This window comes from Aquarana catesbeiana, linkage group LG04, assembly GCF_042186555.1.
Source record: "Aquarana catesbeiana isolate 2022-GZ linkage group LG04, ASM4218655v1, whole genome shotgun sequence".
NCBI lineage: Eukaryota > Metazoa > Chordata > Amphibia > Anura > Ranidae > Aquarana > Aquarana catesbeiana.
This window is the reverse complement of record NC_133327.1, coordinates 275,709,689-275,725,439: the sequence shown is the minus strand read 5'-3', so window position 1 is coordinate 275,725,439 and position 15,751 is coordinate 275,709,689. Positions and strand designations below refer to the sequence as shown.

At 43.1% G+C, this 15,751-nt stretch overlaps 1 protein-coding gene across 3 annotated transcripts in view; it reads right to left on the bottom strand.

Moving 5' to 3' along the window:
* Positions 1–15,751, bottom strand: part of CLCN2 (chloride voltage-gated channel 2) — a 571,730-nt gene that overhangs the window by 61,729 nt on the left and 494,250 nt on the right. For all 3 annotated transcript variants that reach the window (XM_073626607.1, XM_073626608.1, XM_073626609.1), the window contains one exon: positions 14,938–15,083. In XM_073626607.1, coding sequence (XP_073482708.1) covers positions 14,938–15,083 — 146 coding nt within the window. The remainder of the gene's footprint in view (positions 1–14,937; positions 15,084–15,751) is intronic.

Sequence of the window (15,751 nt, the reverse complement as noted above, 5' to 3'; positions counted from 1 at the left end):
TTAGGAAGAGGGTAGGGTGATTAACAACCTCTGCATAAATGGGGGGTTAAGCAGGAATTAAGAAGATAAAAAAAAGTTTGTTCAATCAACACTCCAGGGAGTTTAAGAGGTGTGACAAGCACAAGTCAAACCGCCCTAGAAATAATAAACTTGTAGTAATAGTGCAGACTGTACCTGAAAGATAAGACCTGTGCAGTTAAGAGAAATGTGGGAATCCTGGCGATAGCACTAGGAAATTTAACCACAAGGAAAAAAATAACACAGAAAGAATCTAAGAATTTTTCTTATAAGGATATCTGCATAGTAATAGTACTGTAGAAGAATAAATCTTCTATACAACAGGGCCCACAAGGACAGTCAAAATTATTATTCCCTGGGGGGAATCATGACAGGGTAACGATATGACCTACCTCCTGAACTTCAGAGTCGTACAGAGCCTGAAGCAGATATATATATAAAAAAAAAAGCCACCTAAACTTGGTGGTCAAGACAGATGACTTGCACAAAATGTGGACTGGCAATTTAAGTGGGGGGGGTGGTATGAAGGATTGTGATTACTACATAAGATGTGAATATACCTCAAGAAATCCCCAATAATATTATAAACTCCAGACAGGTAATTCGGAAAAAGAATCTGATGTGAATCAGAAAAAAAATGAACAATAGTCTAGAGAGAAAACTGCATATATTTATGAGGATCATGGAGAGCAGGATCTTCATTTTGCACAAGGTGCAATGTAGAAACTGACTGACTTTAGAGAAGGTTTGCGAAGATTCAAGAAAATGGCTTTTGTAGACTTAAGCACCACATGGGGTGCAATCATCCTTAAATTCAACAGACTTTTTTGTAAGAAGTGGGATTAGGGGTGGGATAGAAATCCTCAAAACAGGCCCCTAGCAACATAGTCAAATCAAGATCCCAGAGAGTGGGAAACCTAAACAATCCAAAATCACACACAAACAGGTTCAGAAACACCAGAAGTGAACAATGGCAACTGAAAAATGATGCTAGAATGTAGGGTCTAGAATGAAAGCTACAGGGGGAAGTCTTGAGCATCCCAAAAAAGTAGGTATGTTTCTAAAGGATCCAGTAAGCCGAGTAACCAATACACTGGTGAAAGTGGGGATGCACCGACAAACAGAAGGCTTATGGTTCAAGTGGAAGGCAGACTCTGATCATCTAGGTGGAATAACAAATGCAGTGGATAAAGACTGGGATTCTTCTGCCTGGTCTACAGATCTGCACTAAAGTGGGTGCATTTTTGGAGAACCAGCAGGATTAGGTACGCCACTGTAAAGTGTTTATGCAAATAAATGCCTTCCCTTAAAAGGAAAGCGAATAAGGCATTCTTATCCTCTATGTCACAGGCAAGCAGCCAAAGTGCCCTACGGATCAGAACATACGTCAAACCCTATGCAAGAGACAAACTTATATGTCTGTAAAAGGCCATTATAGCTGAAGCAAAGGGTATCAGACTAGTCCATTTAAGTCAAACTGAGATTTCAGTAGGGAGTCCAACTGTCAGTCAGTGAAATCTCTAAAGGTAAAAAAAAATATCATCCTGAGAGGTTGCCTCACATTGTCAAAAGGAAGCCAAGATTGCACTGGTTGATCTCAGTGCTCATAGAGAAATATTTGAAATTGAGTGTATTGGGAAGGTCTTTGGAGTAGCAAGAGCTCTAAAAAAAATCCTATATTTGGTACAGCAGACTGATCCCCTAGGTACATAATGTATTGAATCAATCTTGGAAAGCATAGACTAAAGATTAGAGTCATATGTAACTTCCTTAAAGTCTAATTAAAGGCAAAGTTTTTTTTAATTCAGTTTTGGATAGCGTGGAGGAGGATTAGAACACCTATTAAATTTTATTGCTGTCTGTGCCCCCGTTGAGGAGATGCACCCTCTTTATTTGTTCTATTTACCTTTAGCATCAAAAGTGACAGTAAAAGAAAATCACAAATTTTGGGATGACACTAGATCAGTACCAGAGGTAAAATCTTTCAATGGGGGCACTCGCTCCAATAACCTTGGTGACACCATGAGATCCCCTCACTTAAGAGGGATTTCTTCTCAAGTCCTGTTTTGGCCATGGGACAGGAAAGAAAGGGAAATCCCACCAAAGTGTCACAGATGGCAAAAAAAAAACAAACCTTCTTTAAATGCAGCCCCATACAGGGGCAAGTTGTAAAGGCCCTGACTCTGAATCAGAGATGGTTATAGGGGTTCCAGACTTACTGATAGCTGAGGGCTTGGTAAGGCCAGAATTTGATCCTGCCACAAATGGTGCCAGCATGTTTAAAGGTTCTACAAGCAAATAAATGTGCATAGTCAAAATCCAAAGTATATACAAGAGGCAGACACTTTGTGGGTCTCAGGCTCACTCAGTAGAGCTTTAGAAGCTGCTGATTAGGACGACCACATAGAACAAGGGGTCCAAGGATATAGGTTACAGGCATTGGTTGCTTCTGGGGGTACTGGTGACTAACCCCCAGAAACAGTAGAAAAGTCACCCTGATGCAGTGGAACTATCCTCTGAGCGTCTCTGAAAAGTTGTACAGGTTAGTGGAATGACAACTAGACCCGAAGTGAAGTAAGGCCTTGCATACTCACAAACTCAAGCAGTTAGTATGCAGCTAAATGTGACCAAGTCTCTATAGGCAGGCATTAGATTAATAAAACAGGAGATCGATGGTCCACAATTCGCTTCAAGCAAAAGCAGCAGAGGGACAGTGCTTCCTCTTAGCTAAGTGGAGGGAAAATGGAGTGGAACCTGCATGCATCCTCACTCTGCCTCAGTGCTCAGTTCACTCAACTTTAACTATTACCTCAAAGTAAAGTGACTTTAGTGGAAAAGTTAAGAAATGCACCCAATGTTTGTAATGGTGTCCTAGTTTCTGATGCTTTAGTCTGACTAGCTTTACTTAATTCATCAGAGATAGGGTCACACCATAAGGTTGTGCCATAGCATTGGACATGAACAGCACTCTGCATCTAATAAACACAGTACACACCTGTCTCAATGCAGAGCCCACTGTCCAGTATATCTTCACCACATACAGAGACTTACACTCAGTAGATTTACTCACACAGTAAGTTTTAAGAGACTAGGTCACAGCTCTGGACCTAGGAAGGCACTGCAGCTAGCCAGCACAGTACACGAAGGTGGAAAGCACTAAAGGTGGAAAGCCCACTGCCAGAAGCTCACATTTTGAACCAGCCTAACAACCTTTGGTCCAGCAGGGTCCAGGTACTGACTCCAAAGCTGTTGATGGACATACCATTGACCCAGGCAGCTGCTGTATAGAAACTAACTCAGAAGTAATTAGAAATCTTGACTGAAGAAAAATCTAGTGTTTCTTCTTTTGTATATGAAAAAAATAATAAAGAAAACAATTAGAATAAAAATATGTTTAGAGAGTTTTTCTCAAAAAAATCACAGAATCCACCTCTTCCCCTCTAGAACGTGTCCCAGCATTATTTTATTCTTTTACCTTGTTCCTGTAGAGAGAAACTGCTTTTAATACTCCGTGTGAAAAGGGAACAGCAGGGCTGACAACACTGCTAGAGATTTTGGTGTAACATGAGCACTGTTGTCAGCCAACAGAAAGAAGTTAGGTATTCATTGGATTTCTGACAGGATCATTAGGTATTATTTAAAAGGTATAAAAAGGTATAAAATATGAAGAAATGTGTATGTACTGTATTGTATTTTTTTTCCCCAAACATACACATATATTGTGGCAGGGCGGCCGCTCTACGCTAGATCATCTACCTAGTATGTGATCTGACATGTCCGGGTCATGTGTGTGCATCGCCGGCGACCCACTTTTTCTGTGACTGGACACAGTGGGAGCCAATCATCGGATCCGGCGGATGCAGTATCTGCCGATCGTTCCAGAGAAAGGCAGTCTTCCTATGTAAACAAAGCAGTCCGCCGTTCTGTAAGAGGGGAATGTACTGATCTTGTGTTCCTGCAAAGCAGGAACACAGATCTTTACATGCCCCCAGTCAAAGCACATTCCCCCACAGTTAGTAATCACTTCCAGGGAACGAATTTAACCCTTTAATCTCCCCTGTTAACCCCTTCCCTGCCAGTGCCATTAGTACAGTGACCGTGCATATGTTAGATCACTGTATTGGTGTCACTGGTTCCCAAAAAGTGTCGGTTAGGTGTCTGATTTATCTGCCACAATATCGCAGTCCCGCTATAAATCGTATTGCTCATACTACACCATTAGGAGTGTTATTGCTTTCCATATGTACAAACCGATTGCGCACCTGATGATGTGACAGAGAGCATAAGGAGGCCAGTGGTTGATTCATGGCTTATTATTCTCTTATTATTCGACCATTGCACTCATGGTGGATTCTTTATTTGCTTTCTGGGATTAAGCACTGGACTGCATGAACACCATTTCGATCACTGGATTTTCAATATACATATTGTATATATGTATTTTTTCTAGCACCATCACTCCACTTAATTTGTGGACACTTTGATGTTTTGGACTATTACTTTATCACAAAGTTTTTTGATTAGTCATTTTGACACTTTATTCACTGGAACTTTATATATGTTACCCACACTTTTTTTAATTTTATGTACTTGAAGTTTTATTATTATATGTTTGTTTATATGCTAGCATTATTTATTGTATACAGTGGGGATCGAAAGTTTGGGCACCCCAGGTAAAAATGTGTATTAATGTGCATAACGAAGCCAAGGAAAGATGGAAAAATCTCCAAATGGTATCAAATTACAGATTAGGCATTCTTATAATATGTCAAAAAAAGTTAGATTTTATTTCCATCATTTACACTTTCAAAATTACAGAAAACAAAAAAATGTCGTCTGCAAAAGTTTGGGCACCCTGCAGAATTTATAGCATGCACTGCCCCCTTTGCAAAGCTGAGACCTGCCAGTGTCATTGATTGTTCTCAATCATCTTCTGGGAAGACCAGGTGATGTCAATCTCAAAGGTTTTAAATGGCCAGACTCATCTGACCTTGTCCCAACAATCAGCACCATGGGTTCTTCTAAGCAGTTATCTAGAAAACTGAAACTGAAAATAGTTGACGCTCACAAAGCTGGAGAAGGCTATAAGAAGATAGCAAAGCGTTTTCAGATGTCAATATCCTCTGTTTGGAATGTAATTAAGAAATGGTAGTCATCAGGAACAGTGGAAGTTAAAGCAAGATCTGGAAGACCAAGAAAAATATCACAGAACAGCTCGCAGAATTGTGAGAAAAGCAATTCAAAACCCACGTTTGACTGCACGATCCCTCCAGAAAGATCTGGCAGACACTGGAGTTGTGGTACACTATTCCACTATAAAGAGATACTTGTACAAATATGGTCTTCATGGAAGAGTCATCAGAAGAAAACCTCTTCTACGTCCTCACCACAAAAATCAGCATTTGAACTTTGCAAATGAACATATAGACAAGCCTGAGGCATTTTGGAAACAAGTTCTGTGGACCGATGAGGTTAAAATAGAACTTTTTGGCCGGAATGAGCAAAGGTACGTTTGCAGAAGAAAGGGCACAGAATTTAATGAAAAGAACCTCTGTCCAACTGTTAAGCATGGGGGTGGATCAATCATGCTTTGGGGTTGTATTGCAGCCAGTGGCACAGGGAACATTTCACGAGTAGAGGGAAAAATGGATTCAATAAAATTTCAGCAAATTGGTGATGGTAACTTGATGCCATCTGTGAAAAAGCTGAAGTTAAAGAGAGGATGGCTTCTACAAATGGATAATGATCCTAAACACACCTCAAAATCCACAGGGGATTACATCAAGAGGCGTAAACTCAAGTTTTTGCCATGACCTTCACAATCTCCTGACCTCAACATTATTGAAAATCTATGGATAGACCTTAAAAGAGCAGTGCGTGACAGACAGCCCAGAAATCTCAAAGAACTGGAAGACTTTTGTAAGGAAGAATGGGCAAAGATACCTCAAACAAGAATTGAAAGACTCTTGGCTGGCTACAAAAAGCGTTTACAAGCTGTGATACTTGCCAAAGGGGGCAGTACAAGATATTAACTCTGCAGGGTGCCCAAACTTTTGCAGATGCCATTTTTTTGTTTTCTGTAATTTTGAAAGTGTAAATGATGGAAATAAAATCTAACTTTTTTTGACATATTATAAGAATGTCTAATCTGTAATTTGATGCCATTTGGAGATTTTTCCATCTTTCCTTGGCTTCGTTATGCACATTAATACACATTTTTACCTGGGGTGCCCAAACTTTTGATCCCCACTGTATGGATTCAGCACCTTTCCATTTTTTTTTTTTTTTATAATCAGTATTTTATTTTATAAACGAAAACACATAACAAGACATGTCCAACAGTCTTTGGGAAGGTATGAATTCCGACCTCGCAGGGTCTCTTACATATTATTAATTTAGTTAAACTGGTGGAACAGAAATCCTTATCACAATAGTAAAATTATTTGGTTTCATGTAGAGTAACTGAATGATGTGTACTGGTTGGGGGTTAATATGGATGTACAGAAATAATAGTGTCTAAAATCATTGTGAAGACGTGGGATATAAGTGAGGTGTTCAGCCCGTCGTGCCATGTAAAGTACAGTCACGAGCAATGAGCTTGGAGGTTGGTCACCCACCAAGGAGTTTGAGTATGCGGTCCCCCAGCATGCGACCGGGGCAGAGAGGGGGGACCCTGTGGTCTCCATCAAACCGCCCTCCCACACGCCGGCAGCACCGGAAAAACAGTGACGTGTATATCTAACGGAACTACCAGTGTCCCTTTAACATCAGGGGCCTGTCTCATGAGTATAGAGGTTTTGTGGGATTATGTCTACCAACAACAAGTCATTTACTTTCCCAACCGGCAGCAAAATGGCAATAAAACTTTTGGAGAGTATAGAAGAGAGACAAAAGAAATGGAAAATGGGGAAGAGGGGTTAGGTGAGAGAGCAACCAAAGCGTACCTGTGATCCAGAAGGAAGGTTCGTCTGTGTCCACATCGAGTGCACCACGCCAGGTTCATCTCCACATGTCTGAACTCTATTTTTGTGGCTTGTCAGGAAGTCAGGTCCCCACCCGCTAGGGTCTCATTGTTCTACGGGTTGTGAGAGAAAGGTCTGCCAGCTCTAGTAGGGCAGTATCTAGGCTGGAGGGTACCCAGTTAGGATCGGAAACAAATTCAGTCCAGGGTGCCCAGATCATGGAGCACTTTTCTCGAGAACCTCGGCAGGTTGCTATCCAGTCCTCTAATTCTCTCACAGCATTTACCCCAATAATCTACTGTTCTCGGGTAGGAATACTGGATTTTTTCCAGTGAGTTGGGAGTAGGCGCCTTGCTGCGTTTAGCAGGTAAGGTAGCACTTTTTTTTATATTGGCCAAGTGAAGTTGGGGGCACGTGCAGTAGAAAATGCTTTGGAGAGAAAGGAACCTCCGTCCCTGTTATATTTTTTTATTTGGTCCCGTACATCCTCCCAGAAGAGTTTTATCAGTGGGTACTCCCACCATATGTGAATAAGTGTACCTCAGTGACCACAGCCTCTCCAGCATTGTTCTTACACATCTGGATATATACAGGCTAAGTCTGCCGGCATTTCCGTGAATTCTTGCCCTAAGTCGTTTTCCCACCGCCGGATATAGGCGGGTTTAGGTCGAGGAACCTAGAAGTCGGTACAATTCTGACACCATATGAGGGACAGGGGCCTCATTGGTAAAGAGGCGTTCATATGGGGTGGAGATGGAGGGATCCCTAATCGTGTGGCTATATTTCTTGAAAAAATGATGTAGCTGTCTGAATCTCCAAAAGTTGAGTTGTGGGCCTTTACGTCCCACTGGTAAGTCTTCGTAACGCATGAGCTTGCCCTCCCTCATGAATTTACCACAACTAGCATTCCCATCATCCACCCATGGCTCAAAAAAGGCCATCTGTTCACCTGGAGGGAACCATTGGTACCCACCTAGCAGCGCCAGTGGGGACATAGGGGGGCTAAATTCAGCAATTAATTCTATCCCAAACCGACAACACCTGAGTCGTCAGTGCGGAGGTCGTCTCGGACAGCCCCCTATATCCCCGCGGCAACCACGGTGCATAAGCAAAGTTCCTACCTGCCAGGGATTTCTCTAGGGTGACCCAAAGTTTCAAGTGGGTGTGGAAACGCCAGTTAAGTATCCTCTGAAGGACCATGGCTCGATAGTATCGTTTTATGTCGGGGATTCCCAGGCCTCCCTCTTGCTTCGAGCGTCGAAGTGTTAGTAAAGCTATTCTAGGTTTGCGTGCGTTCCAAATAAAAATCAGACAACATGCTGGACAGACGATCAAAGAAGACTCTAGGAAGGGGGATCGGTAACATTTGCAAGTAAAAAAGTATCCGGGGCAAAACATTAATTTTTATAATGTTCACGCGGCCCAGCCACGTGAAGGCAGTCCGCGTCCAAAGCGAAAGGTCTTCTTTGACCGTGTTCAACAGCTGTGGATAATTAGCCACATATAAGGTGTCAAAACGATCTGTGAGTCGCATGCCTAGGTATCATAAAGATGAAGTGGTCCAAGCGAAGGGAAAGTTGGAAATTGACCCAAAAAGCTTCAGTTCCTTCATTAGGTTGGGCAATGATAGCAGGGGGTCTGAGAGGTGGAACAAAACATCATCGGCTGAGAGCTTGTGTTCTACATTTCCCACCTGAAGTCCCTTGATGTTCTGATTGGCTCTCACAGTGCGGAGTAGTGGCTCCAGCACTAGGGAGAACAACAGGGGTGATAGGGGACACCCCTGCCTCGTGCCGTTTCAAATGGGGAAGCAAGAAGAAAGTGTCCCATTAACCTTAATCTGTGCGCATGGCGTAGAGTATAGTGCCAGCACCGATGTTAGCATTCGCGGGCCTAGGCCTAGTGAGTCAAGTCCTGCTTTCAGATAGGACCAGTCAATGCGGTTGAATGCTTTTTCCGCGTCTGTAGGGCTGTGGGTCTGGACGGGAACGGGCCCAGTGAATAAGTTGGACCGCTCTAAGGGAATGGTCTCTGGCCTCTCTGCCTGTTATAAAGCCTGTCTGGTCCGGGTAGATAATTCCTGGTAGGAGGTGTTTAAGTCACATAGTTACATAGTTACATAGTAGGTGAGGTTGAAAAAAGACACAAGTCCATCAAGTCCAACCTATGTGTGTGATTATGTGTCAGTATTACATTACATATCCCTGTATATTGCGGTCATTCAGGTGATTATCTAATAGTTTCTTGAAGCTATCAATGCTCCCCGCTGAGACCACCGCCTGTGGAAGGGAATTCCACATCCTTGCCGCTCTTACAGTAAAGAACCCTCTACGTAGTTTAAGGTTAAACCTCTTTTCTTCTAATTGTAATGAGTGGCCACGAGTCTTATTAAACTCTCTTCTGTCTGTTGGCTAAAATTTTCGCTAAGAGTTTTATGTCTAAATTAAGGAGAGAAATGGGGCGATAGCTCTGAGGGTGATGTCCTCCTTTGGGATCACAGTGATGTGGGCCAACAGGGCCTCCGAGGGGATGTCTTTACCCTCTGCTATAGAATTAAAGTATTTGCACATAGGAAGTGCTAATTGGGGAAGGAAAGTTTTATAGTATTCCTTAGTAAGCCCATCTGGGCTGGGGCTCTTTCCGTTGGGCAAGGACTCCACCGTCGTCCCTATCTCCGTAGTCATGATTGGTAGTTCCATGGCTAAAGATTGGTCATCAGTAAGTGGGGGAAGGCCAGCCGTGTACAGGTAATTTTGTATCGCATGTTGTCTAGCATCACACGTGGTTGAAAGATGCTCGAAATCTAAATTATATAGTGTAGCGTAATAATCTCGGAACCCGGAGGCAATTTTAGAAGATTGCACTGTCAGCTTTCCAGAGGTAGATCGTAATTGCTGTACGTATGTCTGTGCTGGTCTCTTCCTGAGTGCCCGCGCCAACATCCATCCGCATTTGTTCCCCTGTTCGTAGAATTTGTGGGACATATAACGGAACTGTTTCCTAGTTTGTCTATCTAAAAGGCGGAGGAACAATTCCCGCAGTTCCGTAAGCTTCTTTAACGCTTCGGGGCTCCCATTTGTTTTATGTTGGAGTTCAGCTTTTTGTAGAGCTCTGTGTACCCTTAGAAAATCAGCCTGGCGTTCCTTCTTAAGTCTGGTCCCTTGGGAGATTAGTTCTCCTCAGGCAACAGCCTTATGGACCTCCCAGATTACCCCCCACACTTATATCATCGGGTAAATTCTCTCTGAAGTAATGAGTCAAAGTGTCAGAAATCTTCTTCACCACCACCTCATTGTCTAGCAGGTTGCCGTTCAGTCTCTATGTCCAGGTCCTGTGCCCGCCCGAAGACAGGGCAAAGGCCGCAATGACCGGGGCATAAGAATGTGGGGATCCTGCGTGGGACGTATCCAGCAAGGGGTCTGGGCTTATGTTGAAGTCCCTTCCGAGGATCAAGAGGCCTTCCCTGAAGTCTGCTAGAAGTGTCAGAGTAGAGTCAATAAAAGTGAGTCGGTCAGTGTTTGGGGCGTAGATTGTCGCAAACGTATACGTCTGCCCGGCAATACTACCTTTCAAGAAAACATATCTGCCCTGGGGATCCATTTTGATGTCTAATGGTTGAAAGGGACAAGTCTTGTGTATTGCGATAGCTGTCCCTTTAGATTTTGACGTCGGGGAGGTGCTGAGAAACCACTGGTTGAAAAGGTACGTGGGCAATTTAGGAAGCGACTGGGGTGTAAAGTGGGTCTCCTGAAGGAAGACCACCTGCGTTTTTAATCTTTTTAACTCTCTCCAGAGTTTACTGCGTTTATGTGGGGAGCAGAGCCCTCTGACATCATATGAGCTCACCTGCAGTGTAGCCATAAGAGGGAACAAAGGCAGATAAGAAGTCCTGGTTGGTGGTACACCCGATGCGGACGATGTAGTAGTATGTCGCTCCTGTAAGTGGAGGGGAGGGCAGAGGGAAGGGAAGGGAGAGAGAAAAGAAAAGAAAAAAAAAGGCATAGAAGACAAATATGGAAAACATAAACAAAGCAGTAAGGCGAAGCCATCAAAACATAAGGAACAACTACAGGCCATATTCGGGACTCCATTCCCTGTAAGGGGGGGGGTCTCGAACCTCAGCTCAAGATCCCAATGGGGATCAATACCCTAAGATAAAGAAGGGTATCCTGCGAGGGGATACGTGGACCAACATGGGAGAAGGGCGAAGGGGCCCCCATTTCCACCCACCACATCTAACGGTGTGCGGTGTAGGGGGGAATCAAGAATGCTACCCCTGGCCGGGGAAATTTGGAGGATAATGGGACAAATAAGTCACTTATATATGATTAGGGCACAAATGGTGCATATGGGTCAACACTCGTTTCTGCCAGTCACGTTAATATTTAAAGAGTGATATTATCATGGCAGGGTGAGCATTTAAAAATAAGCTTTGCTCCAAGGCAGCTACACAGAAAAGTCTCGGACTCGACAATCAAAAGGAGAATTCTCTCCAGCCTAGAGAGTTGTTCCACTAGTCTCTAGCGGAGGTAGGGCCAGCCGAGGAGTCAGATGGGTGCCGTCTGCGATCCCGTCTGCGGTTCCTGCGTTTGGCTGACTGCAATGGTTGGGGTGGTGGCAGCTTGGTGACAGAAAAGTCAGGTGTTCCTCTCCAGCCGGGGAAGTCTACCGGATCAAGGTCCAGAGAGGAAAGAAAGTTCTGTAGATCATCTTTTGTACGGAGAGTTACAGTCCTATTGTCCTTGGTGACTTGGACAAAGAAGGGAAAGCCCCATCTATTGCAGGCCTGCGTCTTGGATGGCTACCAGGAGGGGGCGAAGAGATCTGCGCTGCATTATAGTGCGCCTTGAGATGTCCTGGTAAAAGGCCAATTGTGCGCCATCAAAATCGAAATAGGGCTTAGCGCGCATTTTCTGCATTATGCGGTCCTTGAGTGTGTACCTATGCAGCTTGCAGATAATGTCTCTTGGGTTATTGACATCCTGGGAGGGGGGCTTCAGGGCCTGTGAGCACGGTCAATTTCTATGTTAGCTGTGGCAGGCAGTAACAAAATTTCCCTAAAGATCCCTTCCAGGGTGGGAATAATGTCCTTAGCACCAGTTGCTTCAGGTACCCCTCGGATTCTAATGTTGACCCTGCGGCTGCGATTCTCCATATCATCTAACTGACAAAGCAGGGCCTCAATCTGGTGGTTCTGAGTGGTACACTTGTCCTGCAGCATAGAGATGACTGGGAGTGCTTCCTCAAACCTCTGCTCCAGAGATTCCATTCTGCCACCTAAATGTGATGTATCAGCTTTAAGCTATGCTATATCCTCTTTGAGAGCCTTCTCTACCCTGTCAGCGAAGCGCTCCAGGTCAGCTTTTGTGGGCAGAGACCAAATATGGCGTCTGATATCTGCCTCATCCAGGGGGTCTGGAACTTCAGGATCACCATCAGGGGGTGAAGGTGCACCTGGGGAGGTCGGGGGGGTTCACTTACCGACCCTGGTGATGGTATGGGTGAGCAGGCCGGCCGATTAGGACATGCAGCGGCGCTCTGCGAGGCCTTGGAATCTCTCTGGGCCTTTGCAGCTAGCGCCATCTTTGGAGCCTCGCGGTCCCGCACGCCGGTCCCAGGGAAGAAAGATACCTTTCCATTTTTAATTATCACTGTTTATGTGTGTGGGGACACTACTAGGAAGGGCAGCTTTACCCTCTGAACATTATTCACGGATACACTTAATTATTTTACATTTGTTTTTGGATTACGTGTTATCAAACACAGAGTAGCACATTAAGTTCCAACTCTTATACAGTTGTGCTCATAAGTTTACATACCCTGGCAGAATTTATGGTTTATTAGCCATTTTTCAAAGAATATGAACACAAAAAAGTTTCTTTCACTCATGGTTAGTTTGGCTGAAGCCATAAATTATCAATCAACTGTGTTTACTCTTTTTAACTCATAATAGCAACAGAAACTACCCAAATTACCCTGACCAAAAGTTTACATACCCTGGTGATTTTGGCCCGATAACATGCACACAAGTTGACACAAAGGGGTTTGAATGGCGATTAAAAGGTAACATCCTCACCTGTGATACCTTTGCTTGTAATTAGTGTGTGTGTGTATATAAAAGGTCAGTGAGTTTCTGGACTCCTGACAGACCCTTGTATCTTTCATCCAGTGCTGCACTGACGTTTTTTGGATTCTGAGTCATAGGGAAAGCAAAATAATTGACAAATAATCTGTGGGAAAAGGTAGTTGAACTGTATAAAACAGGAAAGGAATATAAAAAGATATCCAAGGAATTGGGAATGCCAATCAGCAGTGTTCAAACCAATCAAGAAGTGAAAAATAAGGGGTTCTGTTGAAACCAAACCACGGTCATGCAGACCAACTAAAATTTTGGGCACATCTGCCAGGAAAATTGTTCAGGATGCAAAGAAAAACCCACAAATAACTTCAGGTGAAATACAGGACTCTCTGCACAATAAGGAGGCACTTCAAGAAAGATGGGCTGCATGGTTGAGTCGCCAGAAAAAAGCCATTACTACGCAAATGCCACAAAGTATCCCGCTTACAATACGCCAAACAGCACAGAGACAAGCCTCAAACCTTCTGGCACAAAGACATTTGAATTAACGAGACCAAAATTGAGCTTTTTGGCCTCAACCATAATCATTACATTTAGAGAGGAGTCAACAAGGCCTATGATGAAAGGTACGGAGGTGGATCGCTGATGTTTTAGGGATGTGTGAGCTACAAAAGCACAGGAAATTTGGTCAAAATTGTTGGCAAGATGAATGCAATATGTATCAAAAAATACTGGAGGAACATTTGCATTCATCAGAAAGGAAGCTGCGTACTTAGACATTCCAACATGACAATGATCCAAAACACAATGCCAAGTCGACCCATCATTGGCTACAGCAGAATAAAGTGAAGGTTTTGGAGGGGCCCATCTTAGTCTTCTGACCTCAATATCATTGAGCCACTCTGGGGAGATCTCAAACGTGTAGTTCATGCAAGACAGCCAAAGAATTTACAGGAACTGGAGGCTTTTTGCCAAGAGGAATGGGCAGCTTTAACATCTGAGAAGATAAAGAGCCTCATCCACAAATACCACAAAAGTCTTCAAGCTGTCATTGATGTCAAAGGGGGCAATACACGGTATTAATTACTGGGGTATGTAAACTTTTGATAAGGGTCATTTGGGTAGTTTGTTGTCATTATGACTTAAAAAGCGTAAACACAGTTGATTGATAATAAATGGCTTCAGCCAAACACTAACCATGAGTGAAAGAAAAGTTTTTGTGTTATCATTCATATTCTCTGAAAAATGGCAAGGAAATCATAAATTCTGTTAGGGTATGTAAACTTATGAGCACTGTATATGATAAAGAGTGGGGGAACTTTGATGTAAAGGGCACTAAATAATCCTGCACCCTCTTTAGCACACATGGAAAAAAAACCTATATCACACATACCTCTTCAAGATAGTCATGGCCTGCCTCAAAAATGGCTGAATTTACAGCCTCACAGGGTTTCTTTCCCCTGCTGGCTGTGCTTCTGCAATAAGCCACCATAGTAATGACTCAGACATCTTCTGAGGCAATGCTTAGGAGGGCTGGAGGCGATTGTGTACTTTGAAAGAAAAAGTACTTATGTCAAAGGATCCATAAGGCACCTGGCCCAGATGCAGCAAAAATGTAGTTGACAGTAGATAGATGTGATTAGTAATACAAACAATGTACTGCGTGAGACCAAGATGCTAATTTATAATGAAGGTTTTACAGGCTTGTGTAACACTTTCGTTAGTAGGGTACTGCAGATCAGCAGTTTTTTTTTTTTAAATGTATTTATTTTTTATTACTGACTGTTGTATACCACTCATTTAGCACACAAAGAAGAAGCAAATGCAGTCACTGATTTACAGTGCCGACAAGCAAATGACAGTATGTTGATCATTTACCTGGAATCGTACAGTGCTCTCGGTTTCTTTTCTTCCTCCATTCTCTCTTTCTCTAAGCTGCTGCAGGCGACGCTTTCTGCTGAGCTGAAATCGCAACAAAGACACCAGCTGAGAGCAGTCAATGGAGCCCAGCAATACCATGGACTCTGGAGAAAGAGACAATCACTGCATCAATATTTCATTACACCATCTTCCACTTCACACTGTTTCACAGCCTTTATATCAACATGTAGAAGAACAGGTCAGCAATGTCCAAAAGATCGTAGGTAGAGATAAAAACTGTAGCAGCTGAAAGGCTCATTTACAACATGCAAGTGTGTGTTCAACAGTGAAATTAAACCTTGGAGTTTATTTATAAATGTTAACACAAGATTCACACAACCTTCCCCAATGATGCAAATTTTTTTTCCAATTCAAGCCCAGATAAATGTGCGCATTCTGGGTGAAAGCGGTGTGAAAGTAAACTGATCCTCATGATTTTTGGTGTTTTTAGAAGATAATAGTTTAAGATATGTCTTGAGGCAATATTCATATATTTTATACCCACATCTTTTTAGGATAAGATACAATCAATTTATAGACAGATGGGACAAATATGAAGCAGAGTTTTATGCAGAAAGTTTAGGATAAACGTGGTGTGTGCGAGGCCTAAGACTGTGCACACCTTTTGTGACTCCCCTAAGAAGTGTTTTAATAGATTGTACTCTAAAGACATTTTTTTCATTTCTACTATATTTAAAATGATTCACGTGGAATGAAGCAAGCAGTGTACAAGTGAAGGTGACCCATAGAAAGTGGGAGTCTAATTTTATGG